This window comes from Carassius auratus, chromosome 32 (assembly GCF_003368295.1).
Source record: "Carassius auratus strain Wakin chromosome 32, ASM336829v1, whole genome shotgun sequence".
NCBI classification, from domain to species: Eukaryota; Metazoa; Chordata; class Actinopteri; order Cypriniformes; family Cyprinidae; genus Carassius; species Carassius auratus.
The window spans coordinates 164,217-189,279 of record NC_039274.1 but is presented as its reverse complement, the minus strand read 5'-3'; the positions used below and the strand labels follow the sequence as shown (position 1 = coordinate 189,279).

Here is a 25,063-nt window from a genome sequence, read left to right as displayed (position 1 = left end):
CTGCAGAATATTTACAGACATAACTGGGAGATGCTTTTAATCAGATTAACTCATAATCGAGCGGCACGAACTCACACCAAATGGCGCGACAGATGTCCTATCAAACATTAAAGCAGTAGTTCTCAATTTATTTTAAATAAACACCTACGATAAACAAATTACTTGTATTTTCACCTTAAACAATGCAACAGACGTTTTGTCGCACATTCAACTTGACAATATATAATATCTTAATATTAACCTTATACATAATTGAACTTGGCTGTATTACACACAAACGTATAGGGCATTTTCACTATTATAGCATTTAACTGCAGAAGTGTCCAACGCACATGGACGTCATGTCTTTGCATGTGTACTTTCTTGTTTAAATTAGGGATTCATAAACAAACAAGCAGAAAAGATTCATTGAAAGCGTTAAGTGTAATGTTATAGTGATTTACAGTCAGTTCCAGTGGAAACCGTCTCATTTAGAGTGATGTGTTTGGCTCTTAAAAGAGCCTTTGGGGTGCGACGCGGCTGACGCAGCGGCGGGTTTAAGCGCGCTCTCCGCGGATGCGGCGGGCCAGCTGGATGTCTTTGGGCATGATGGTGACCCTCTTGGCGTGGATGGCGCACAGGTTGGTGTCCTCGAACAGGCCGACCAGGTAAGCCTCGCTCGACTCCTGCAGGGCCATGACTGCGGAGCTCTGGAAGCGCAGGTCCGTCTTGAAATCCTGAGCGATCTCTCGCACCAGACGCTGGAAAGGCAGTTTGCGGATCAGCAGCTCGGTGGACTTCTGATAGCGGCGGATCTCTCGTAGAGCCACGGTCCCGGGCCTGTAACGGTGGGGCTTCTTGACGCCGCCGGTGGCTGGGGCGCTCTTCCGGGCGGCTTTAGTAGCGAGCTGCTTCCTCGGGGCTTTGCCACCGGTGGATTTACGAGCGGTCTGCTTGGTTCTTGCCATCGCTGCAGTCTAATCACTTACGAGTATAAACCGCGAGCGTAACACAGCTGCTTTTAAAGCTTTTTAGGGTGGCGTCAAGGTCCAGAAGCTTGTGATTGGCTGATGTGTGACGTCTGCACAGGACTGCTAGCCAATGACGGCGCATATCCTGTTTTCAAACGGCGAACTGTGTTTCCCGCTCAAAATGCTTTGTTCCGTTTATTGCTTTACGGACCGAAAATACTTAATACTACTTTTACATTTATCCATTTTATAGACGCTTTTATCCAAAGCGATTCCAAGAGATTTTTCTTCTCCCGGTTGGGGGGAACATAAAGCGATTCTACTTAGAGGCAAACAGACACAGAAAGTTCTTGGAGTAGACGTTTTAGGCTTTGTCCAAATAAGTACAAGCTCGAGAGAGAGAGAGAGAGGAAATAAATAAAGAGAAAGAAAAAAAAAAAAAAAAGTAAGAATCGTTATATATTTTTTTTTTCTTAAAAAAACGGTCAAATACAGGATTGTTGCAATAATAAAATGGTCAGACAGTACAGCAGTGAGCTCCGCCGTGTGCGTCACAAAAACAAGTGAGCACACGTCTCTTTTTATACCCTTTAGCCCATTGTTTCCCATGTCTCTAAGAATATATACCTCATGTTTGATAAATACTTGATAGGTCTCGTTACTATCAGTTAATATATGGTGTAAATATGTATATAATTGGATTACTTGAATTTCTCCCTCACAACATACTCTCTGCAGTTAAATGCCCAACACAAACTTACTGATCTTGGGGTGTGTATTTTTCTTATCTCATCCCCCCCCCCCCCCTCTTTGCTCTCGAGTAAGTATGTATGCGTGTTTGAATATATGTAACCATATCAAATGTTTTTTTTTTTTTTTGCCTACCCTTCCGCCATAAGTAGTCTAAGTCGCCGCTGAGTGGCTATTATGCATGTTAAAATTGTACTTCTAGCAAAACGATCTCTAATTCTGTTGATGCGGTGCATATTAGGTTACGTACATTTAAGAATACATATTCAATCAGAAAAGCGCTCTGTAGGGGATAAAATGGGTGGCTCTTAAAAGAGCCTTTGCGTTTCAGAAACCGAGTAGAACGGATCTACTTGGCTTTGGCGGGTTTCTCGGTCTTTTTGGGCAGCAGCACGGCCTGGATGTTGGGCAGCACGCCGCCCTGAGCGATGGTCACTCGACCCAGGAGTTTGTTGAGCTCCTCGTCATTGCGCACCGCCAGCTGCAGGTGACGGGGAATGATGCGGGTCTTCTTGTTGTCTCTCGCGGCGTTTCCAGCCAACTCCAGGATCTCAGCGGTCAGATACTCGAGCACAGCCGCCAGATAGACGGGAGCTCCGGCACCGACGCGTTCGGCGTAGTTCCCCTTGCGGAGAAGTCTGTGAACACGACCGACGGGGAACTGCAGCCCTGCTCTGGAGGAGCGAGTCTTGGCCTTCGCTCTCGCTTTGCCGCCGGTTTTACCTCTTCCGCTCATTGTCGAGAGTAAGATATCTCTACGTTCGAAATGGAATGCAGAAACAGTGATAACGTGAACCCCGCTCTACAGTTTTTAAAAGAGCGTGCGAGTCGCTCATTGGTTTGGAGTCTGTAAGATTTCAAACCAATCACTGCACTTCCCTCCAACACCGACCTCCGAAGCCACGCCTCCACAGCCGGCGCGCGGATTGTGCAACTTCCGAGAGAACCTTCAAGTAAAGCTAAACGTGTGCTAAAGTAATTCAAATTAATTGTCAAGGCAAAAAAGCATTGATCCATATTTTAAATCTTATTAAATTTAGATCAATGATCAATACAAGGTGTTAACTAAAAAAAAAAAAAGCACACATTTTTACACCTTCACACGCCAAGCAAAGAAATGGCTTTTATCCAATCAAAATTGTCCCCAAATGTAACCAGATATGTGTAAGTGTGTGTTCTAAGCTCTAAGTATATGAAAGGTGTGAACATGAATTTTTGTACAATTGTTATTTTATTTATTTTTTTGGCAAGTGTAAATCTTATTACTCATGTATGTTTTATATATTGTAGCTTAACATCAGCCTGCCCAGGGATTACGGGTGAAAATTAGCTCTTGCGCTGTCCCTGTTTCTTAAAAAAAAAAAAAAAAAAAAAAAAAAAAAAAAAACCTTATTATCTGTGGATTACTTTGTGTTTTTTCTTCTTCTAGATACACAGTCAAGATGTACAACATTGTGAGTCAAGGTAAACTCAGATCCTCTTCTAATTTGTTTTGTTTATTTGCACTGTATTCTTCTGATTTCAGGCATACTCATATCTTGTTGTCTACAAAATATTTCTGATGACATTGAACTTGTGGATCTAATCAAACTAAACAATGACATAACCAATAGAAGAGATGATTTATTCATTTTGCGAAGAAGAGTTCAGGATATGATTATTCATTTATGAAGACATAAGGAAGCAGTAATACAGCTGACAATCCATGGTCAGAAGAAAGAAATAGTCTTATTAACTTTATCGTTGTCCTGTTGGACGGTAAATTACACTGGAGAATGTACATTGAGGTTGTCTTTAAAAGAAACCGCGGTCAGGATTATTATTTTTGAGGAAGTTCAATTGCTGTGTCATTAAAGCCTCTTCTGTTCTATCTGATATCACTGTGGATGATAAAAACAGGATTAATAACATGATCGGAAAGATTGGTTCAATCATTAGTTTGGATTCAGATTCTCTTGAGGTTTTCGTGGAAAAGAGAACAAGAACACACACACACACACACACACACACACACACACACATGATTTAGTACTATGAAGGACATCAAGTAGTATTTGTAGTAGACCGGTGTTGATTTAGTGGGAGATCAGTAATGACTGTGTTCTACAAAACGATTCGGAAGCTCTTTAATCTCTGCTGCTGTGTGTAACGTGTATTTGTTCTTTTCCGTTTATTGTGTTGCCTGAAGTTTACAGAGATGGAGAATGACTTGATGATGGGATTGTCATGTTGTATCTGCAGTTTCATTTACTTTGCTAATTAAGTTTAAGTTAGTTAGATTTCTTAACCTAACCTTAATTCCACAAATAATTTGCTCTTTCTTTCGAGTTTGTGGGTGGCTCTGAAAAGAGCCGTTGGGGAATAAAACAGCAGGTTTTTACTTCTTCTTGGGAGCTGCCTTTTTAGGCTTGGCAGCTTTAGGCTTCGCTGTCTTGGGTTTGGCGGCCTTGGTCTTTTTGGGGCTCTTGGCTGCTTTCTTGGGCGCCGCGGGCTTCTTCGCCTTCTTGGGGCTCTTCGTGGCCTTCTTGGCGGCGGCAGCGGGTTTCTTGGCCTTCTTGGGGGATTTCTTAGCGGCGGGCTTCTTTGCCGCTGCGCTCTTGGGCTTCTTGGCAGCAGCGGGTTTCTTGGCCGCGGGCTTCTTGGCTTTAGGAGCCGCTTTCTTCGCCGGCTTCTTCTTGGTCTCGGTCTCCTTCTTGCTGATCTTGAAGGATCCAGAGGCGCCGGTTCCTTTGACCTGCAGCAGGATGCCTTTAGTCACCAGGCTCTTGATGGCGAGCTTGATGCGGGAGTTTTTCTTCTCCACGTCGTAGCCGCCGGCGGCGAGAGCTTTCTTCAGAGCAGCGAGAGACACGCCGCTCCTCTCCTTGGATGCGGACACGGCTTTAACGATCAGATCACCGACGGCCGGACCTGCTTTCTTGGCTTTAGCGGCGGACTTCTTCTTGGGCGCTTTGGCCGGCGGGGCGGCTGCAGCTGGGGCGGTTTCTGCCATCTCTCTCTGCTTGTAGAGTATTTAGGGAAATCAACAAAATCAAACTCTGTCTAGTTTAAGCAATGAACAGCAGATGACCAGCGCCGCGCTCTTATTTAACACATGAGAACCTTACAGACTCAACCCGCCCTCTCTGTTTCTGCGCGCTTCCGCGAGCCGCTCGCGCTTGTGTTTTCTTCTTCTACATTTAAGGACAAAACTCGAGTGCTAAAATAGTTTGGTACATTAGAAACAAAGTGAACACCAAGCAGAGGTTCTAGGCTTTCTTTGGACGCTAAAATCCGAGGAGAGGAAATGCTCGTTTTGCCCCGGTCAGATCAAACTCAAGGCGAGCATCAGCCTCGGAACAAAGCCGCGTGTTCATTTACTGCCTCGTTTAAGTGGAAAAGTTGCTGAAAGATTAAACTTGTCCTCCGTGTGTTTCAGAAACAGTTTGGAAGTGAATTTAACGAAATGAGCATCAGTGAAGCGCGTGTGCAGTGTTTGATACAGCTGTTGTTTTGGGCAGCTTGAAGCACAAACATCCGGAGACTTCGAGTCTGAGACTCATGTCTGTTCAGCAGATGATTTGTCATAATACTACTGTTGATCAACTTTTAATAAGTCTTTTACATTTAACATCATAACATCCATTCAGGATAGAACGCAAAATCAACAACAAGAGACATATACTAAATGTACATATTTCAATGTCAGAGGGGGAAAATATTTCTGTATTATAGTGTTTTTTTTCTTCTTCTTTTTTTTCTGTTTTTTTTTTTACAGCTGTAAAACCAGCAAATCCCTGTGCAAATAAAATAACCGTTTTTTTTTTTTTTTTTTTCGTTTATTTGTACAGGGACAGCACAACAACAGGTGTTGTGCCAGAGTTAGATATAAAGCTAATTTGCCCCTGCAGTCCCTGGGCAGGATGACGTTACAAAAATACAGTAGATTAGATTAGATTCAACTTTATTGTCATTATGCAGAGTACTAGTACAGAGCTAATGAAATGCAATTAGCATCTAAGCAGAAGTGCAAGAATATAGTGTTCTATATACATACAAGTGCAGAGTAAGTGAAGTTATGATTATATAATATACAGTATTAAGCAGAGTATGTGCAAATTATTCAATTCAATTCAAGTTTATTTGTATAGCGCTTTTTACAAAACAAATCGTTACAAAGCAACTTTACAGAAAATTATGTTTCTACAATATTTAGTAGTAGCTAGTAGTTTGTGCACATTTGACAGAATTTTAGAAAAAATAAAAATAATAATAATACAAGACGTAGTCAGCTAGACGATGAACTATCAATATTATTAATTAAGTTATTATATGATTCAGTCACACATTTAGCAATAATTGTTAGTTCTGTTTGTTGATTCAGGGTCAGCATCATCTGGGGTCCTCTGAGGGTCAGCATCATCTCTTCTCAGGTGTTCTGGATCCAGACTGGAGCTTGTGTAAATCCTAGTTACCACGGTGGCGAAATATAGAAACAAAATACAGACATCATTAGCATAGCTGCTGATCCAACAAAGTAAAATTTGTTTAACCCAAGCTAATGAATAAAAAAGCACCTTTGATCAGATGCAACTACACTCACAATTTAAAAGATACATTATTCGAATGCTTGGCGAAAGAGATGTGTTTTTAATCTAGATTTAAACAGAGAGAGTGTGTCTGAACCCCGAACATTATCAGGAAGGCTATTCCAGAGTTCGGGAGCCAAATGTGAGAAAGCTCTACCTCCTTTAGTGGACTTCGCTATCCTAGGAATGACCAAAAGTCCAGCGTTTTGTGACCTTAGGGAGCGTGATGGGTTGTAGCGTGGTAGAAGGCTAGTTAGGTACGCTGGAGCTAAACCATTTAGGGCCTTATAGGTAAGTAATGATAATTTGTAACTGATACGGAACTTAATAGGTAGCCAGTGCAGAGACTGTAAAATTGGGGTAATATGATCATATTTTCTTGACCTGGTAAGGACTCTAGCTGCTGCATTTTGGACTACCTGTAGCTTGTTTATTGACGAAGCAGGACAACCACCTAGAAGTGCATTGCAATAGTCCAGTCTAGAGGTCATGAATGCATGAACTAGCTTTTCTGCATCAGAAACAGATAACATGTTTCGTAGCTTGGCAATGTTTCTAAGATGGAAGAATGCAGTTTTTGTAACATTGGAAATATGATTTTCAAAAGACAAATTGCTGTCTAATATAACACCCAGATTTCTGACTGTAGAGGAAGTAACAGTACATCCGTCTAGTTGCAGATTGTAATCTACAAGATTCTGTGTAGTGTTTTTTGGTCCAATAATTAGTATCTCTGTCTTATCCGAATTTAATTGGAGAAAATTATTTGTCATCCAATCTTTTACATTTTTAACACACTCTGTTAGCTTAGATAATTGGGAAGTTTCATCTGGTCTCGTTGAGATATATAGCTGAGTATCATCAGCATAACAGTGGAAGCTAATTCCGTATTTTCTAATAATATTACCAAGGGGCAACATGTATATTGAAAATAGAAGGGGACCTAGGACGGATCCTTGTGGCACTCCATATTTTACTTATGATAAATGAGTAAACAAAATGGTAGCGATCGGACAGGTAGGATCTAAACCATCTTAGAACCTGCCCTTGAATACCTGTATAGTTTTGTAATCGATCTATGAGTATGTCATGATCTATGGTGTCGAATGCAGCACTAAGATCAAGTAAGACTAGAAATGAGATGCAGCCTTGGTCTGACGCAAGGAGCAGGTCATTTGTAATTTTAACAAGTGCAGTTTCTGTGCTATGGTGGGGCCTAAAACCTGACTGAAATTCTTCATACAGATCATTTTTATGTAGGAAGGTGCTCAATTGAGCAGACACAACTTTTTCTAAAATTTTAGACATAAATGGAAGATTTGAAATAGGCCTATAATTTGCCAGTACACTAGGATCTAGTTTTGGTTTTTTAATAAGAGGCTTGATAACCGCCAGCTTGAATGGTTTTGGGACGTTTCCTGAAGATAACGACGAGGTAATGATATTGAGAAGCGGTTCTTCGGCTACAGGTAACAGCTCTTTCAGTAATTTAGTGGGTACAGGATCTAATAAACATGTTGTTGGTTTAGATACAGTGATAAGTTTATTTAGCTCTTCCTGTCCTATGGTTGTAAAGCACTGCAGTTTATCTTTGGGTGCGATGGACGAAACTGAAGTGTTAGACGCTGTAGAATCTACATTCGCTATTGTATTTCTAATGTTATCTATTTTATCAGTGAAGAAATTCATAAAGTCATTACTATTTAACGTTGGTGGAATATTTGAATCAGGTGGCGTCTGGTAATTTGTTAACTTAGCCAAATAAAAACCTTGGATTGTTTTGGTTATTTTCAATGAGTTTGTGTATATGCTCTGCCCTAGCAGTTTTTAGAGCCTGTCTATAGCTGGACATACTGTTTTTCCATGCAATCCTAAAAACTTCTAAGTTAGTTTTTTCTCCATTTCCAGTTCAAGACTACGAGTTACTTTCTTGAGAGAGTAAGTATCACTGTTATACCATGGTACAGTACGTTTTTCTCTAACTTTTTTCAATTTGATCGGGGCAACAGCTTCTAATGTATTAGAAAATAGTGCCCATGTTGTCAGTAATTTCGTCTAATTCATGTGTATTTTTGGGTACAAATAGCAGTTGAGATAGATCAGGCAGGTTATTTGCGAATCTTTCTTTGGTGGCTGGAACAATAGTTCTGCCCAGACGGTAACACTGAGACATATAGTTAATATCAGTTATACGCAGCATGCACGATACAAGGAAATGGTCTGAAATATCATCACTTTGAGGTACAATATCTATAGCAGTAAGATCGATTCCATGCGATATAATTCAATCTAGTGTATGATTAAAACGATGAGTGGGCCCGGTGACATTTTGCTTGACTCCAAAGGAGTTTATTAGGTCAGTAATCGCAAGTCCTAATGTATCATTTGCATTATCAACGTGAATATTAAAATCTCCCATGATTAGCGCCTTATCAACTGTAACTAGAAGGTCTGAGAGGAAATCTGCAAATTCTTTTAGGAATTCTGTATAAGGCCCTGGTGGTCTATACACAGTAGCCAGAGCAAGAGATACATTAGATTTATTTTGCATGTCTGACAAATTATCAATAGGATTGCAATGTAGGGTTATATGTACTTTATGAACAGCAGCAACATAAGCAGCAATATCACATCATACTACTTTAAATTACAAAGCCAAGTCAATGATGGCGTTCAGTGATCTGGTAGTGTGAGTTAAAGTGATGTGACATTCAGCCAAGTATGGTGACCCATACTCAGAATTTGTGCTCTGCATTTAACCCATCCGAAGTGCACACACACAGAGCAGTGAGAACACACACACACACACACACACACACACTGTGAACACACACCCGGAGCAGTGGGCAGCCATTTATGCTGCGGCGCCCGGGGAGCAGTTGGGGGTTCGATGGGCACCTAAGTCGTTGTATTGAAGGTGGAGAGAGAACTCCCCCCACCCACAATTCCTGCTGGCCCAAGACTCGAACTCACAACCTTTTGATTGGGAGTCCGACTCTCTAACCATTAGGCCACGACTTCCCTTAGTCTGTTTGGTTGAACCTTATCAGCTTCAGTCACTCTCTATGAAACTATTGATTTAGAGTCAAGCCAATTATGAAGAGCTTTAAAGGGTTAGTTCACCCAGATTATGTAAAATTATGTAATTAATAACTTAAATTATTTTAGATTTAGTCCAAGAGCTCTCAGTCCCTCCATTGACACTGTGTGTACAGTCTACAGACAGTAGGAGATTTTACGGGTTTGAAACATCGAAAGGTTGTGAGTTCGAGTCCCGGGTCGGCAGGAATTGGGGGGGGGGGGGGTGCATGTACAGTTCTCTCTCCACCTTCAATTTTTTTAATTTAGTTTTTTAATTAGGCTGCTAGTTTGGATATTTATCAGCACTGAAACCTTCTCTGTGGATAAGGATTGTCTTCAGGATTAGTTGAAGGATGTAGGTCGGTGATGGTGATGTTTTTTTACCTTAACCATTTTTGACATGAAAATGAATGGGAAACTGTGTCAGTCGCTGATACAACTGTCATTGAAATATTTGATGTTTTAATATTAACTGGGCAATCGCATAATCATGATTTTCCCAGTTCTAAAATCTGTTAGATTAAAATATCGTCTTTTAATAATTCTACTTCTTTTAATGTCAGGTAAAATTAAGTCAAATCCTGGGCCTACACCCCCATGTTTTAATTTACCTACCCCATCTGATTTTAAAGTACGAAATGGTCTTGGCTTCCTCCATATGAATGTTAGAAGTCTCGTGCCAAAAATGGACCTTGTCAGGGTCTGACTCTGGGTATCTACCTCAGACCCCGATGTTATGGTTTTATCTGAGACTTGGCTGAAGAAATCGGTTTCTGATTCCTCTATTCATTTTACTGGTTATAATTTGTTTCGTAGTGATCGTCAAAGTAAGGGCGGTGGTGTTGCCATTTACATTAAAAACAAGTTTAATTGCAGAGTAAGTAAATGTATCTCCCATCCTAAAATATTTGAGTTTTTGTCTATTGATATTTATTTTTCTTCCACATCACTCCTTACAGTCATTGCCTGTTATAAGCCTCCTTCTGCTGCTAAGAAGGCCTTAAATTCTTTAGCTGATGTATTAGTCGAATTACGGGATCGGGAAATTGTGCTTATGGGAGATCTGAATTTCGACTGGCTCTCTGCTAATTCTGCTAAAATTATTTGTAATGAGCTAAATCTTACTAAGCTTGTTTCCTTCCCTACCCGTCCTAATATAAAATTTCCAGATAATTCAAACCTAATAGATCTAATACTTACCAATACTCCACAAAAACATAAAGAGATAGGGGTATTCTCTAACGACATTAGTGACCATTGCACTATAGCATGTGTTAGGGACACCAAGCTCCCTAAATGTAAGCCCCGCATCCTCATTAAAAGACATTTTAAAAGATTTGTATAACAAGCCTTTTTATATGAATGAAACAGCTGCGATTTTTCTAGAATCAGCCTTATACCGGATATTAATGTGGCATGGAACTACTTTCACTCACTTTTTCTCTCGATTACTGATAAACATGCCCCTCTAACATGCTATAGAATTAAAGGTCGTGATAACCCCTGGTTCTCCAATGAACTGTCTTCTCTGATCCATGAAAGAAATGCAGCCTGGGCTTTAGCAAAGAACACAAACCTCCAATCTGATTGGACTAATTTTAGGTATCTTAGGAACAAGTGCACTTACTTTGTAAGATAGTGCAAATCTGACTATTACCTCAAATCAGTGTCCTCAAACCTAAATAATCCATCTAAATTTTGGAAGACAATGACATCTCTGAAACTACCTTCCAGTGACTCTGCTCTCCCCAAGTATATAGTTAAAGACACTGAATAGATCTCAAACAAGAATGATATTGTTAATGCTTTCAATGACCATTTCATCAAGGCAGGTGACATTTTTAAAGAAACATACCCAGAAGAGGTTTCACATAGCCATGTGTCCTCACCCCTCCAACAGAATTCTCCTTCTTCTCTGGTCAGTGAGGGATTTGATTTTGAATTCATTCCCTCATCTGCAGTGCTTAAGGCTCTTAAGGAAATTGATAGGAAATCAGCTGGTCCTGATGGCCTAGATCCTGGTTTACTGAAATTATCAGCACATATCATAGTGGAACCTATTACATACATTTTTAACCTGTCTTTGTCTTCAAATAACTTACCAGATGTTTGGAAATCTGCCCATGTGCTGCCCCTGCTGAAAGGGGGGACCCCTCCATTCTCGATAATTACCGCCCAATATCTAAATTGTCTGTGCTTGCAAAGGTCCTAGAGTCTTTAGTAAATACCCAACTTAAGGGCTTCTTGCAAAATCATCACATACTCTGCACGGAACAGTCAGGCTTTAGGGCCAAGCATAGCACCATTACTGCAGCTACCAAGGTGCTTAATGACATCATCTGTGACCTTGACCATAAGATGAGCTGTGCTGCTCTGTTTATTGATTTGTCAAAGGCCTTTGACACAGTAGATCATTGTATCCTATTTAAGAGGCTCCGGGGCATTGGCTTGGCCACTAAGGCAGTAGACTGGTTCAGAAACTATCTTGAGAACAGAACACAGACTGTAGTTGTCGATGGGCATAGTTCTGCCCCACTGGGGGTCCGTCGAGGTGTCCCACAAGGGTCTATCCTGGGTCCGCTCTTATTCACCATTTACGTTAACACCATTGCCTTTGTAGCAGATAAATGCAAAATACATGTCTATGCAGATGATACAGTACTATATTGTTCTGCCCCCTTCTTTAGCTCAAGCTTATCAATCACTACAAAAGTCTTTTAATTTATTATAGACCGCCTTCATTGAACTTAAACTGGTATTAAATGCTGGTAAAACTAAAGTGATGCAGTTCTCAAAGTCTCGCACTGTACCCGCATCATCAGCTCTAGCTATTTCCACAGTAGATGGGAAGTGCGTGGAAAATGTTTCATCTTATAAATATCTTGGTCTGTGGATTGATGAAAAGCTAACCTTCAAGGTTCATATTGAAAAGTTATTGAGAAAACTGAGAGTGAAGCTCGGTTTTTACTTTAGGAATAAAACCTGTTTTACTATCCAAGCTAGGGAGAAATTGATAAGTGCCACTTTCCTACCAGTCTTGGACTATGGGGATGTTATTTATATGCATGCTGCCTCTACCACGCTGCACACACTTGACTCAGTCTACCATGGTGCATTACGTTTCATTACTAATGCCAAGTCACGTACTCATCACTGTTGTCTTTAGGAGGAAACTGATTTTAGCTCTTTAGGTCTGTGTAGATGGTTCCACTGGCACATTTTTTATTTTTAAAGCAATAAATGGTAATTTCCGAAATTTGAACAATGCACATGCTTTCAATAAGCCTTTTATGTTATTTTAAATTGTTTTACATGTACTATAAATCAGTTTTGATTGTTGTGTCTGTTCTTTTGATTCTGTGTAACTTGTGTACTGTTGCTCCAGGGCTCCCTTGTAAAAGAGATTTGACTATCTCAATGGGACATCACCTGGTAAAATAAAGGAAAAAATAAATAAAAAATAAATAAAAAATAATATAAATAGGTGCCCTTGAGCAAGGCATCGAACCCCCAACTGCTGCCCGGGCGCCGCAACATAAATGGCTGCCCACTGCTCCGGGTGTGTGTTCACAGTGTGTGTGTGTGTGTGTGTGTGTGTGTTCTCACTGCTCTGTGTGTGTGCACTTCGGATGGGTTAAATGCAGAGCACAAATTCTGAGTATGGGTCACCATACTTGGCTGAATGTCACATCACTTTAACTCACACTACCAGATCACTGAACGCCATCATTGACTTGGCTTTGTAATTTAAAGTAGTATGATGTGATATTGCTGGTTATGTTGCTGCTGTTCATAAAGTACATCTAACCCTACATTGCAATCCTATTGATAATTTGTCAGACATGCAAAATAAATCTAATGTATCTCTTGCTCTGGCTACTGTGTATAGACCACCAGGGCCTTATACAGAATTCCTAAAAGAATTTGCAGATTTCCTCTCAGACCTTCTAGTTACAGTTGATAAGGCGCTAATCATGGGAGATTTTAATATTCACGTTGATAATGCAAATGATACATTAGGACTTGCGATTACTGACCTAATAAACTCCTTTGGAGTCAAGCAAAATGTCACCGGGCCCACTCATCGTTTTAATCATACACTAGATTGAATTATATCGCATGGAATCGATCTTACTGCTATAGATATTGTACCTCAAAGTGATGATATTTCAGACCATTTCCTTGTATCGTGCATGCTGCGTATAACTGATATTAACTATATGTCTCAGTGTTACCGTCTGGGCAGAACTATTGTTCCAGCCACCAAAGAAAGATTCGCAAATAACCTGCCTGATCTATCTCAACTGCTAATTGTACCCAAAAATACACACGAATTAGACGAAATTACTGACAACATGGGCACTATTTTCTAATACATTAGAAGCTGTTGCCCCGATCAAATTGAAAAAAGTTAGAGAAAAACGTACTGTACCATGGTATAACAGTGATACTCACTCTCTCAAGAAAGTAACTCGTAGTCTTGAACTGGAAATGGAGAAAAAACTAACTTAGAAGTTTTTAGGATTGCATGGAAAAACAGTATGTCCAGCTATAGACAGGCTCTAAAAACTGCTAGGGCAGAGCATATACACAAACTCATTGAAAATAACCAAAACAATCCAAGGTTTTTATTTGGCTAAGTTAACAAATTACCAGACGCCACCTGATTCAAATATTCCACCAACGTTAAATAGTAATGACTTTATGAATTTCTTCACTGATAAAATAGATAACATTAGAAATACAATAGCGAATGTAGATTCTACAGCGTCTAACACTTCAGTTTCGTCCATCGCACCCAAAGATAAACTGCAGTGCTGTACAACCATAGGACAGGAAGAGCTAAATAAACTTATCACTGTATCTAAACCAACAACATGTTTATTAGATCCTGTACCCACTAAATTACTGAAAGAGCTGTTACCTGTAGCCGAAGAACCGCTTCTCAATATCATTACCTCGTCGTTATCTTCAGGAAACGTCCCAAAACCATTCAAGCTGGCGGTTATCAAGCCTCTTATTAAAAAACCAAAACTAGATCCTAGTGTACTGGCAAATTATAGGCCTATTTCAAATCTTCCATTTATGTCTAAAATTTTAGAAAAAGTTGTGTCTGCTCAATTGAGCACCTTCCTACATAAAAATGATCTGTATGAAGAATTTCAGTCAGGTTTTAGGCCCCACCATAGCACAGAAACTGCACTTGTTAAAATTACAAATGACCTGCTCCTTGCGTCAGACCAAGGCTGCATCTCATTTCTAGTCTTACTTGATCTTAGTGCTGCATTCGACACCATAGATCATGACATACTCATAGATCGATTACAAAACTATACAGGTATTCAAGGGCAGGTTCTAAGATGGTTTAGATCCTACCTGTCCGATCGCTACCATTTTGTTTACTCATTTATCATAAGTAAAATATGGAGTGCCACAAGGATCCGTCCTAGGTCCCCTTCTATTTTCAATATACATGTTGCCCCTTGGTAATATTATTAGAAAATACGGAATTAGCTTCCACTGTTATGCTGATGATACTCAGCTATATATCTCAACGAGACCAGATGAAACTTCCCAATTATCTAAGCTAACAGAGTGTGTTAAAAATGTAAAAGATTGGATGACAAATAATTTTCTCCAATTAAATTCGGATAAGACAGAGATACTAATTATTGGACCAAGAAACACTACACAGAATCTTGTAGATTACAATCTGCAACTAGACGGATGTACTGTTACTTCCTCTACAGTCAGAAATCTGGGTGTTATATTAGACAGCAATTTGTCTTTTGAAAATCATATTTCCAATGTTACAAAAACTGCATTCTTCCATCTTAGAAACATTGCCAAGCTACGAAACATGTTATCTGTTTCTGATGCAGAAAAGCTAGTTCATGCATTCATGACCCCTAGACTGGACTATTGTAATGCACTTCTAGGTGGTTGTCCTGCTTCGTCAATAAACAAGCTACAGGTCGTCCAAAATGCAGCAGCTAGAGTCCTTACCAGGTCAAGAAAATATGATCATATTACCCCAATTTTACAGTCTCTGCACTGGCTACCTATTAAGTTCTGTATCAGTTACAAATTATCATTACTTACCTATAAGGCCCTAAATGGTTTAGCTCCAGCGTACCTAACTAGCCTTCTACCACGCTACAACCCATCACGCTCCCTAAGGTCACAAAACGCTGGACTTTTGGTCGTTCCTAGGATAGCGAAGTCCTCTAAAGGAGGTAGAGCTTTCTCACATTTGGCTCCCGAACTCTGGAATAGCCTTCCTGACAATGTTCGGGGTTCAGACACACTCTCTCTGTTTAAATCTAGATTAAAAACACATCTCTTTCGCCAAGCATTCGAATAATGTATCTTTTAAATTGTGAGTGTAGTTGCATCTGATCAAAGGTGCTTTTTTATTCATTAGCTTGGGTTAAACAAATTTTACTTTGTTGGATCAGCAGCTAGGCTAATGATGTCTGTATTTTGTTTCTATATTTCGCCACGGGATTTACATCCCGTGGTAACTAGGATTTACACAAGCTCCAGTCTGGATCCAGAACACCTGAGAAGAGCTGATGCTGACTCTCAGAGGACCCCAGACGATGCTGACCCTGAATCAACAAACAGAACTAACAATTATTGCTAAATGTGTGACTGAATCATACAATAACTTAATTAATAATATTGATAGTTCATCGTCTAGCTGACAACGTCTTGTATTATTATTATTATTATTTTTTCTAAAATCATGTCAAATGTGCACAAACTACTAGCTACTACTAAATATTGTAGAAACATAATTTTCTGTAAAGTTGCTTTGTAACGATTTGTTTTGTAAAAAGCGCTATACAAATAAACTTGAATTGAATTGAATAATTTGTACATACTCTGCTTAATACTGTATATTATATAATCATAACTTCACTTACTCTGCACTTGTATGTATATAGAACACTATATTCTTGCACTTCTGCTTAGATGCTAATTGCATTTCATTAGCTCTGTACTAGTACTCTGCATAATGACAATAAAGTTGAATCTAATCTAATCTACTGTATTTTTGTAACGTCATCCTGCCCAGGGACTGCAGGGGCAAATTAGCTTTATAGCTAACTCTGGCACAACACCTGTTGTTGTGCTGTCCCTGTACAAATAAACGAAAAAAAAAAAAAAAAAAAAAAAAAACGGTTATTTTATTTGCACAGGGATTTGCTGGTTTTACAGCTGTAAAAAAAAAGAAAAAAAAAAAAAAAAGAAGAAAAAAAAAAAAAAACTATAATACAGAAATATTTTCCCCCTCTGACATTGAAATATGTACATTTATTATATGTCTGTTGTTGTTGATTTTGCGTTCTATCCTGAATGGATGTTATGATGTTAAATGTAAAAGACTTATTAAAAGTTGATCAACAGTAGTATTATGACAAATCATCTGCTGAACAGACATGAGTCTCAGACTCGAAGTCTCCGGATGTTTGTGCTTCAAGCTGCCCAAAACAACAGCTGTATCAAACACTGCACACGCGCTTCACTGATGCTCATTTCGTTAAATTCACTTCCAAACTGTTTCTGAAACACACGGATGACAAGTTTAATCTTTCAGCAACTTTTCCACTTAAACGAGGCAGTAAATGAACACGCGGCTTTGTTCCGAGGCTGATGCTCGCCTTGAGTTTGATCTGACCGGGGCAAAACGAGCATTTCCTCTCCTCGGATTTTAATGTCCAAAGAAAGCCTAGAACCTCTGCTTGGTGTTCACTTTGTTTCTAATGTACCAAACTATTTTAGCACTCGAGTTTTGTCCTTAAATGTAGAAGAAGAAAACACAAGCGCGAGCGGCTCGAGGAAGCGCGCAGAAACAGAGAGGGCGGGTTGAGTCTGTAAGGTTCTCATGTGTTAAATAAGAGCGTGGCGCTGTTCATCTGCTGTTCATTGCTTAAACTAGAGAGAGTTTGATTTGTTGATTTCCCTAAATACTCTACAAGCAGAGAGAGATGGCAGAAACCGCCCCAGCTGCAGCCGCCCCGCCGGCCAAAGCGCCCAAGAAGAAGTCCGCCGCTAAAGCCAAGAAAGCAGGTCCAGCCGTCGGTGATCTGATCGTTAAAGCCGTGTCCGCATCCAAGGAGAGGAGCGGCGTGTCTCTCGCTGCTCTGAAGAAAGCTCTCGCCGCCGGCGGCTACGACGTGGAGAAGAAAAACTCCCGCATCAAGCTCGCCATCAAGAGCCTGGTGACTAAAGGCATCCTGCTGCAGGTCAAAGGAACCGGCGCCTCTGGATCCTTCAAGATCAGCAAGAAGGAGACCGAGACCAAGAAGAAGCCGGCGAAGAAAGCGGCTCCTAAAGCCAAGAAGCCCGCGGCCAAGAAACCCGCTGCTGCCAAGAAGCCCAAGAGCGCAGCGGCAAAGAAGCCCGCCGCTAAGAAATCCCCCAAGAAGGCCAAGAAACCCGCTGCCGCCGCCAAGAAGGCCACGAAGAGCCCCAAGAAGGCGAAGAAGCCCGCGGCGCCCAAGAAAGCAGCCAAGAGCCCCAAAAAGACCAAGGCCGCCAAACCCAAGACAGCGAAGCCTAAAGCTGCCAAGCCTAAAAAGGCAGCTCCCAAGAAGAAGTAAAAACCTGCTGTTTTATTCCCCAACGGCTCTTTTCAGAGCCACCCACAAACTCGAAAGAAAGAGCAAATTATTTGTGGAATTAAGGTTAGGTTAAGAAATCTAACTAACTTAAACTTAATTAGCAAAGTAAATAAAACTGCAGATAGAACATGACAATCCCATCATCAAGTCATTCTCCATCTCTGTAAACTTCAGGCAACACAATAAACGGAAAAGAACAAATACACGTTACACACAGCAGCAGAGATTAAAGAGCTTCCGAATCGTTCTGTAGAACACAGTCATTACTGATCTCCCACTAAATCAACACCTGTCTACTACAAATACTACTTGATGTCCTTCATAGTACTAAATCATTTGTGTGTGTGTGTGTGTGTGTGTGTGTGTGTGTGTGTGTCCTTGTTCTCTTTTCCACGAAAACCTCAAGAGAATCTGAATCCAAACTAATGATTGAACCAATCTTTCCGATCATGTTATTAATCCTGTTTTTATCATCCACAGTGATATCAGATAGAACAGAAGAGGCTTTAATGACACAGCAATTGAACTTCCTCAAAAATAATAATCCTGACCGCGGTTTCTTTTAAAGACAACCTCAATGTACATTCTCCAGTGTAATTTACCGTCCAACAGGACAACGATAAAGTTAATAAGACTGTTTCTTTCTTCTGACCATGGATTGTCAGCTGTATTACTGCTTCCTTATGTCTTCATAAATGAATAATCATATCCTGAACTCTTCTTCGCAAAATGAATAAATCATCTCTTCTATTGGTTATGTCATTGTTTAGTTTGATTAGATCCACAAGTTCAATGTCATCAGAAATATTTTGTAGACAACAAGATATGAGTATGCCTGAAATCAGAAGAATACAGTGCAAATAAACAAAACAAATTAGAAGAGGATCTGAGTTTACCTTGACTCACAATGTTGTACATCTTGACTGTGTATCTAGAAGAAGAAAAAACACAAAGTAATCCACAGATAATAAGGTTTTTTTTTTTTTTTTTTTTTTTTTTTTTAAGAAACAGGGACAGCGCAAGAGCTAATTTTCACCCGTAATCCCTGGGCAGGCTGATGTTAAGCTACAATATATAAAACATACATGAGTAATAAGATTTACACTTGCCAAAAAAATAAATAAAATAACAATTGTACAAAAATTCATGTTCACACCTTTCATATACTTAGAGCTTAGAACACACACTTACACATATCTGGTTACATTTGGGGACAATTTTGATTGGATAAAAGCCATTTCTTTGCTTGGCGTGTGAAGGTGTAAAAATGTGTGCTTTTTTTTTTTTTAGTTAACACCTTGTATTGATCATTGATCTAAATTTAATAAGATTTAAAATATGGATCAATGCTCTTTGCCTTGACAATTAATTTGAATTACTTTAGCACACGTTTAGCTTTACTTGAAGGTTCTCTCGGAAGTTGCACAATCCGCGCGCCGGCTGTGGAGGCGTGGCTTCGGAGGTCGGTGTTGGAGGGAAGTGCAGTGATTGGTTTGAAATCTTACAGACTCCAAACCAATGAGCGACTCGCACGCTCTTTTAAAAACTGTAGAGCGGGGTTCACGTTATCACTGTTTCTGCATTCCATTTCGAAAGTAGAGATATCTTACTCTCGACAATGAGCGGAAGAGGTAAAACCGGCGGCAAAGCGAGAGCGAAGACCAAGACTCGCTCCTCCAGAGCAGGGCTGCAGTTCCCCGTCGGTCGTGTTCACAGACTTCTCCGCAAGGGGAACTACGCCGAACGCGTCGGTGCCGGTGCTCCCGTCTATCTGGCAGCTGTGCTCGAGTATCTGACCGCTGAGATCCTGGAGTTGGCTGGAAACGCCGCGAGAGACAACAAGAAGACCCGCATCATTCCCCGTCACCTGCAGCTGGCGGTGCGCAATGACGAGGAGCTCAACAAACTCCTGGGTCGAGTGACCATCGCTCAGGGCGGCGTGCTGCCCAACATCCAGGCCGTGCTGCTGCCCAAGAAGACCGAGAAACCCGCCAAAGCCAAGTAGATCCGTTCTACTCGGTTTCTGAAACGCAAAGGCTCTTTTAAGAGCCACCCATTTTATCCCCTACAGAGCGCTTTTCTGATTGAATATGTATTCTTAAATGTACGTAACCTAATATGCACCGCATCAACAGAATTAGAGATCGTTTTGCTAGAAGTACAATTTTAACATGCATAATAGCCACTCAGCGGCGACTTAGACTACTTATGGCGGAAGGGTAGGCAAAAAAAAAAAAAACATTTGATATGGTTACATATATTCAAACACGCATACATACTTACTCGAGAGCAAAGAAGGGGGGGGGGATGAGATAAGAAAAATACACACCCCAAGATCAGTAAGTTTGTGTTGGGCATTTAACTGCAGAGAGTATGTTGTGAGGGAGAAATTCAAGTAATCCATTATATACATATTTACACCATATATTAACTGATAGTAACGAGACCTATCAAGTATTTATCAAACATGAGGTATATATGTTCTTCGAGACATGGGAAACAATGGGCTAAAGGGTATAAAAAGAGACGTGTGCTCACTTGTTTTTGTGACGCACACGGCGGAGCTCACTGCTGTACTGTCTGACCATTTTATTATTGCAACAATCCTGTATTTGACCGTTTTTTTTTTAAGAAAAAAAAAATATATAAAAAATATATAACGATTCTTACTTTTTTTTTTTTTTTTCCTTTCTCTTTATTTATTTCCTCTCTCTCTCTCTCTCTCTCTCTCTCTCTCTCTCTCTCTCTCGAGCTTGTACTTATTTGGACAAAGCCTAAAACGTCTACTCCAAGAACTTTCTGTGTCTGTTTGCCTCTAAGTAGAATCGCTTTATGTTCCCCCCAACCGGGAGAAGAAAAATCTCTTGGAATCGCTTTGGATAAAAGCGTCTATAAAATGGATAAATGTAAAAGTAGTATTAAGTATTTTCGGTCCGTAAAGCAATAAACGGAACAAAGCATTTTGAGCGGGAAACACAGTTCGCCGTTTGAAAACAGGATATGCGCCGTCATTGGCTAGCAGTCCTGTGCAGACGTCACACATCAGCCAATCACAAGCTTCTGGACCTTGACGCCACCCTAAAAAGCTTTAAAAGCAGCTGTGTTACGCTCGCGGTTATACTCGTAAGTGATTAGACTGCAGCGATGGCAAGAACCAAGCAGACCGCTCGTAAATCCACCGGTGGCAAAGCCCCGAGGAAGCAGCTCGCTACTAAAGCCGCCCGGAAGAGCGCCCCAGCCACCGGCGGCGTCAAGAAGCCCCACCGTTACAGGCCCGGGACCGTGGCTCTCCGAGAGATCCGCCGCTATCAGAAGTCCACCGAGCTGCTGATCCGCAAACTGCCTTTCCAGCGTCTGGTGCGAGAGATCGCTCAGGATTTCAAGACGGACCTGCGCTTCCAGAGCTCCGCAGTCATGGCCCTGCAGGAGTCCAGCGAGGCTTACCTGGTCGGCCTGTTCGAGGACACCAACCTGTGCGCCATCCACGCCAAGAGGGTCACCATCATGCCCAAAGACATCCAGCTGGCCCGCCGCATCCGCGTCAGCCGCGTCGCACCCCAAAGGCTCTTTTAAGAGCCAAACACATCACTCTAAATGAGACGGTTTCCACTGGAACTGACTGTATATCACTATAACATTACACTTAACGCTTTCAATGAATCTTTTCTGCTTGTTTGTTTATGAATCCCTAATTTAAACAAGAAAGTACACATGCAAAGACATGACGTCCATGTGCGTTGGACACTTCTGCAGTTAAATGCTATAATAGTGAAAATGCCCTATACGTTTGTGTGTAATACAGCCAAGTTCAATTATGTATAAGGTTAATATTAAGATATTATATGTTGTCAAGTTGAATGTGCGACAAAACGTGTGTTGCATTGTTTAAGGTGAAAATACAAGTAATTTGGTTATCGTAGGTGTTTATTTAAAATAAATTGAGAACTACTGCTTTAATGTTTGATAGGACATCTGTCGCGCCATTTGGTGTGAGTTCGTGCCGCTCGATTATGAGTTAATCTGATTAAAAGCATCTCCCAGTTATGTCTGTAAATATTCTGCAGATAATGTCTCATACATCTTTATCAAAGAAATCTTTTCAAACTTGGATTAAATCGTTAGTTCAGGGTTTGAATTTAACCTCATTGTTTCCTGCTCCAACTAATGAAGGGGGGGGGAGCGAAATGTGACGCGCGCTGGTTTCAGTCAGGTCCTGTAAGCAGATATAAAAGTCCTGCCTTTAGCATTGGTTTCTTATCCGTTTTCATCGCTCGACTGAAACAGGAAACGACTTCATCATGTCTGGAAGAGGCAAAGGTGGTAAAGGACTCGGAAAAGGAGGCGCTAAGCGTCACCGTAAAGTGCTTCGCGATAACATCCAGGGAATCACCAAACCCGCCATTCGTCGCCTGGCTCGCCGCGGCGGAGTCAAGCGCATCTCCGGTCTGATCTACGAGGAGACCCGCGGTGTGCTGAAGGTGTTCCTGGAGAACGTGATCCGCGACGCCGTCACCTACACCGAGCACGCCAAGAGAAAGACCGTCACCGCCATGGACGTTGTGTACGCGCTCAAACGACAGGGACGCACCTTGTACGGCTTCGGAGGATAAACCGCTTTCAGATCCGAGAACAAACCCAACGGCTCTTTTAAGAGCCACCCACACTCTCACTTAAAGAGACAAAAGTTGTTGTTCTTGTTGGTGCTGTACGTGAAAAGTAACCAGTTATCTGTCTATGAGCACTATAGTTGCGAGTCATTTAATTTGAATAAAAGCAAAAAACATATTAGTTCAGTATTTCCCTTCAAAAAGTGAAACTTGAACATTATATTCACGCACACACTCACATGAAGAGACTTGAGTTTTTGTTGTGTATATAGCTTTAAGTGGAAATCTGCATTGATGAGGGGAAACTCGGATCATCTTTACTTGATATTTATGACATCTTTATTTGATCCTCTAACTTTAACACTCACTATTCTAATTCTATTCTTCAAAAAAAAAAAAAAAAAATTCTAACTACATTTCTGATCTTTTCTTTGTATTCTATTTTCTTTTCATTTATTATGCAATTGTATGTAAAGAGAAAACAAAACATGGCATTGTTAAGTTTGAGAAGAAGTGAAATTGGCAGAATAGAGGAGGATAAAACGGTCTAATATTCAAAATTCTTTCAATGGGTTTATAAGGAGTTTTACAAATTACAGTTTAATATTGACTACGTGTGATATTTGACACGGATTTCATTGGACAGAATTACAACGAACAAAAAGAGCGGGAACTGAAACTAAGCGGGGTGTCGGTCAAAGATGGAGCGGTGGGTGGGGCTAAAACTACCGCCTTTTGATTGGCCCTCGTTCCAGTTCGTGTATACTACCAATTGTCCATTCACACACGAGTTCATGGGTTAGACCAATAGAAACACGCCATCAGAAACGTCCCCGTCTCTCTGGTAATTAGCATAGACCAGTCAATAAATTCCTATGTCCCGCTGTCTCTCTCATCATTGTCTCGTGAGGATTTGATCTCCAGCAGCGTCATGCCTGAACCAGCGAAGTCCGCGCCGAAGAAAGGCTCCAAGAAGGCCGTCACCAAGACCGCCGCGAAAGGAGGAAAGAAGCGCAGAAAGTCCAGGAAGGAGAGCTACGCCATCTACGTGTACAAAGTGCTGAAGCAGGTTCATCCCGACACCGGGATCTCTTCGAAGGCGATGGGCATCATGAACTCTTTCGTCAACGACATCTTCGAGCGCATCGCCGGTGAGTCGTCTCGTCTCGCTCACTACAACAAACGCTCCACCATCACTTCCCGAGAGATCCAGACCGCCGTGCGTCTGCTGCTGCCCGGGGAGCTGGCCAAACACGCCGTGTCCGAGGGCACCAAGGCCGTCACCAAGTACACCAGCTCCAAGTAGAGGTCCGCTGCAGCTCCACACACGAAGGCTCTTTTAAGAGCCACACAACTTCTCACTGAAAGAGCTTCTAATGTTTGTAGGACGTACTGTAATATCTCTCATTTAAACTAGCTTAAGTTAGATGTGCTGAAGTGGCTTATTTCTCACGGGTGGCCAGGGAAGGGCCAACAACCAGTCCGGGGTGGCACAGAATCTTCATTATTTTGCTTAAAAAAAAAAATGAGTTCGACTATAATGTAGGCATAATGGGCTATTTTAGTGCCTTAAACACAACTGAGTACAATTAATTTCTGCTTTACTGAATTGAGATTGCAATTTGCAACTTAGATCAAGTAACACTGGGAGAATATGACACTTTTTTTTTTTGTATTCCTCACCTCCAGGTATTTTAATAAAGGGGCTCACTTTAGCTTTATTGCTCATTCAGCTTCTCAAAACTCATAAATGCTTGCTCTCCGACATTAATCATGGATGAGAAAAAGTGATGAAAATGTGAAAAAGGCCAGGATTTCATGACTTAGCTGTAGACATCTTCAAGACTAAAAGACTTTAAACAGCCCTTTAATCACAGAGCAGATAAATAAGTCAAAGCTTGTTCTTGTGTTATAGTTACTTGAATCTAGACTGTCACACTAGATTTCACACACTGATTGGCCAAAAATATAACATTGGCTCTACTGAACACACACGTCTGCAAAACACACCCTAAGTCTTCAGTCCAGAAATAAGCTTTTCATATTTCATAGCAGTCGATTCTGTTCCCCTCTGGAATTCCTGTTTCCCCTCGGGTTGCAAGGTCTGTGTAATAAACCCAACCAAATAGTTTATCAAACATTGCCCCAAAGTAGCCTAAATTGTAGCGCATGCAAATACACCAAACACACCTGGATGTAAGGAAAGCAAAAAGGGACAAATCTCTTGCTACACCGCAGCATACTAAAATGATTCTCACTCTCCAGTTAATGTTCTGCTATTATTTTTCTTCATCTTGCAGTTGTTGCTTTGTTTTTGTCTTATGTCCGAGTTTTTGCAGTTTAATTTTTCCATTGCAAATTAGTGTAATCTGTCCGTGCTGTCCTACACTGACACATTTTTTCATAGTAAAGTGAGTATAATGATACACCAACACTTTATAATAACAAAAAGTCAGTGCTTGTCAAGAAACTATACT

The 25,063-nt window shown here is 40.8% G+C and overlaps 8 protein-coding genes across 8 annotated transcripts; 5 read left to right on the top strand and 3 right to left on the bottom strand.

The window, feature by feature from the left end:
• Positions 1–10: 10 nt before the first annotated feature.
• Positions 11–991, bottom strand: LOC113051242 (histone H3-like). The gene has a single exon (XM_026214796.1). It carries the CDS (start codon positions 945–947, stop codon positions 537–539), a length of 411 nt encoding a protein of 136 aa, XP_026070581.1. The 5' UTR covers positions 948–991; the 3' UTR covers positions 11–536.
• Positions 992–1,929: 938 nt separating this feature from the next.
• On the bottom strand, positions 1,930–2,493 carry LOC113051245 (histone H2A-like). The gene has a single exon (XM_026214799.1). The coding sequence runs from the start codon at positions 2,434–2,436 to the stop codon at positions 2,050–2,052; it is 387 nt and encodes a 128-aa protein (XP_026070584.1). The 5' UTR covers positions 2,437–2,493; the 3' UTR covers positions 1,930–2,049.
• Positions 2,494–3,303: 810 nt separating this feature from the next.
• Positions 3,304–4,801, bottom strand: LOC113051234 (histone H1-like). Its single transcript, XM_026214788.1, has one exon. It carries the CDS (start codon positions 4,690–4,692, stop codon positions 4,078–4,080), a length of 615 nt encoding a protein of 204 aa, XP_026070573.1. The 5' UTR covers positions 4,693–4,801; the 3' UTR covers positions 3,304–4,077.
• A 12,500-nt stretch (positions 4,802–17,301) lies between these two features.
• Positions 17,302–18,285, top strand: LOC113051233 (histone H1-like). The gene has a single exon (XM_026214787.1). The coding sequence runs from the start codon at positions 17,344–17,346 to the stop codon at positions 17,956–17,958; it is 615 nt and encodes a 204-aa protein (XP_026070572.1). The 5' UTR covers positions 17,302–17,343; the 3' UTR covers positions 17,959–18,285.
• A 1,290-nt stretch (positions 18,286–19,575) lies between these two features.
• LOC113051244 (histone H2A-like) lies at positions 19,576–20,032 on the top strand. The gene has a single exon (XM_026214798.1). The coding sequence runs from the start codon at positions 19,598–19,600 to the stop codon at positions 19,982–19,984; it is 387 nt and encodes a 128-aa protein (XP_026070583.1). The 5' UTR covers positions 19,576–19,597; the 3' UTR covers positions 19,985–20,032.
• A 1,053-nt stretch (positions 20,033–21,085) lies between these two features.
• Positions 21,086–21,567, top strand: LOC113051238 (histone H3-like). Its single transcript, XM_026214792.1, has one exon. The coding sequence runs from the start codon at positions 21,124–21,126 to the stop codon at positions 21,550–21,552; it is 429 nt and encodes a 142-aa protein (XP_026070577.1). The 5' UTR covers positions 21,086–21,123; the 3' UTR covers positions 21,553–21,567.
• Positions 21,568–22,230: 663 nt separating this feature from the next.
• LOC113051252 (histone H4) lies at positions 22,231–22,742 on the top strand. Its single transcript, XM_026214806.1, has one exon. It carries the CDS (start codon positions 22,278–22,280, stop codon positions 22,587–22,589), a length of 312 nt encoding a protein of 103 aa, XP_026070591.1. The 5' UTR covers positions 22,231–22,277; the 3' UTR covers positions 22,590–22,742.
• Positions 22,743–23,081: 339 nt separating this feature from the next.
• Positions 23,082–24,691, top strand: LOC113051248 (histone H2B). Its single transcript, XM_026214801.1, has one exon. It carries the CDS (start codon positions 23,518–23,520, stop codon positions 23,890–23,892), a length of 375 nt encoding a protein of 124 aa, XP_026070586.1. The 5' UTR covers positions 23,082–23,517; the 3' UTR covers positions 23,893–24,691.
• Positions 24,692–25,063: the final 372 nt, after the last annotated feature.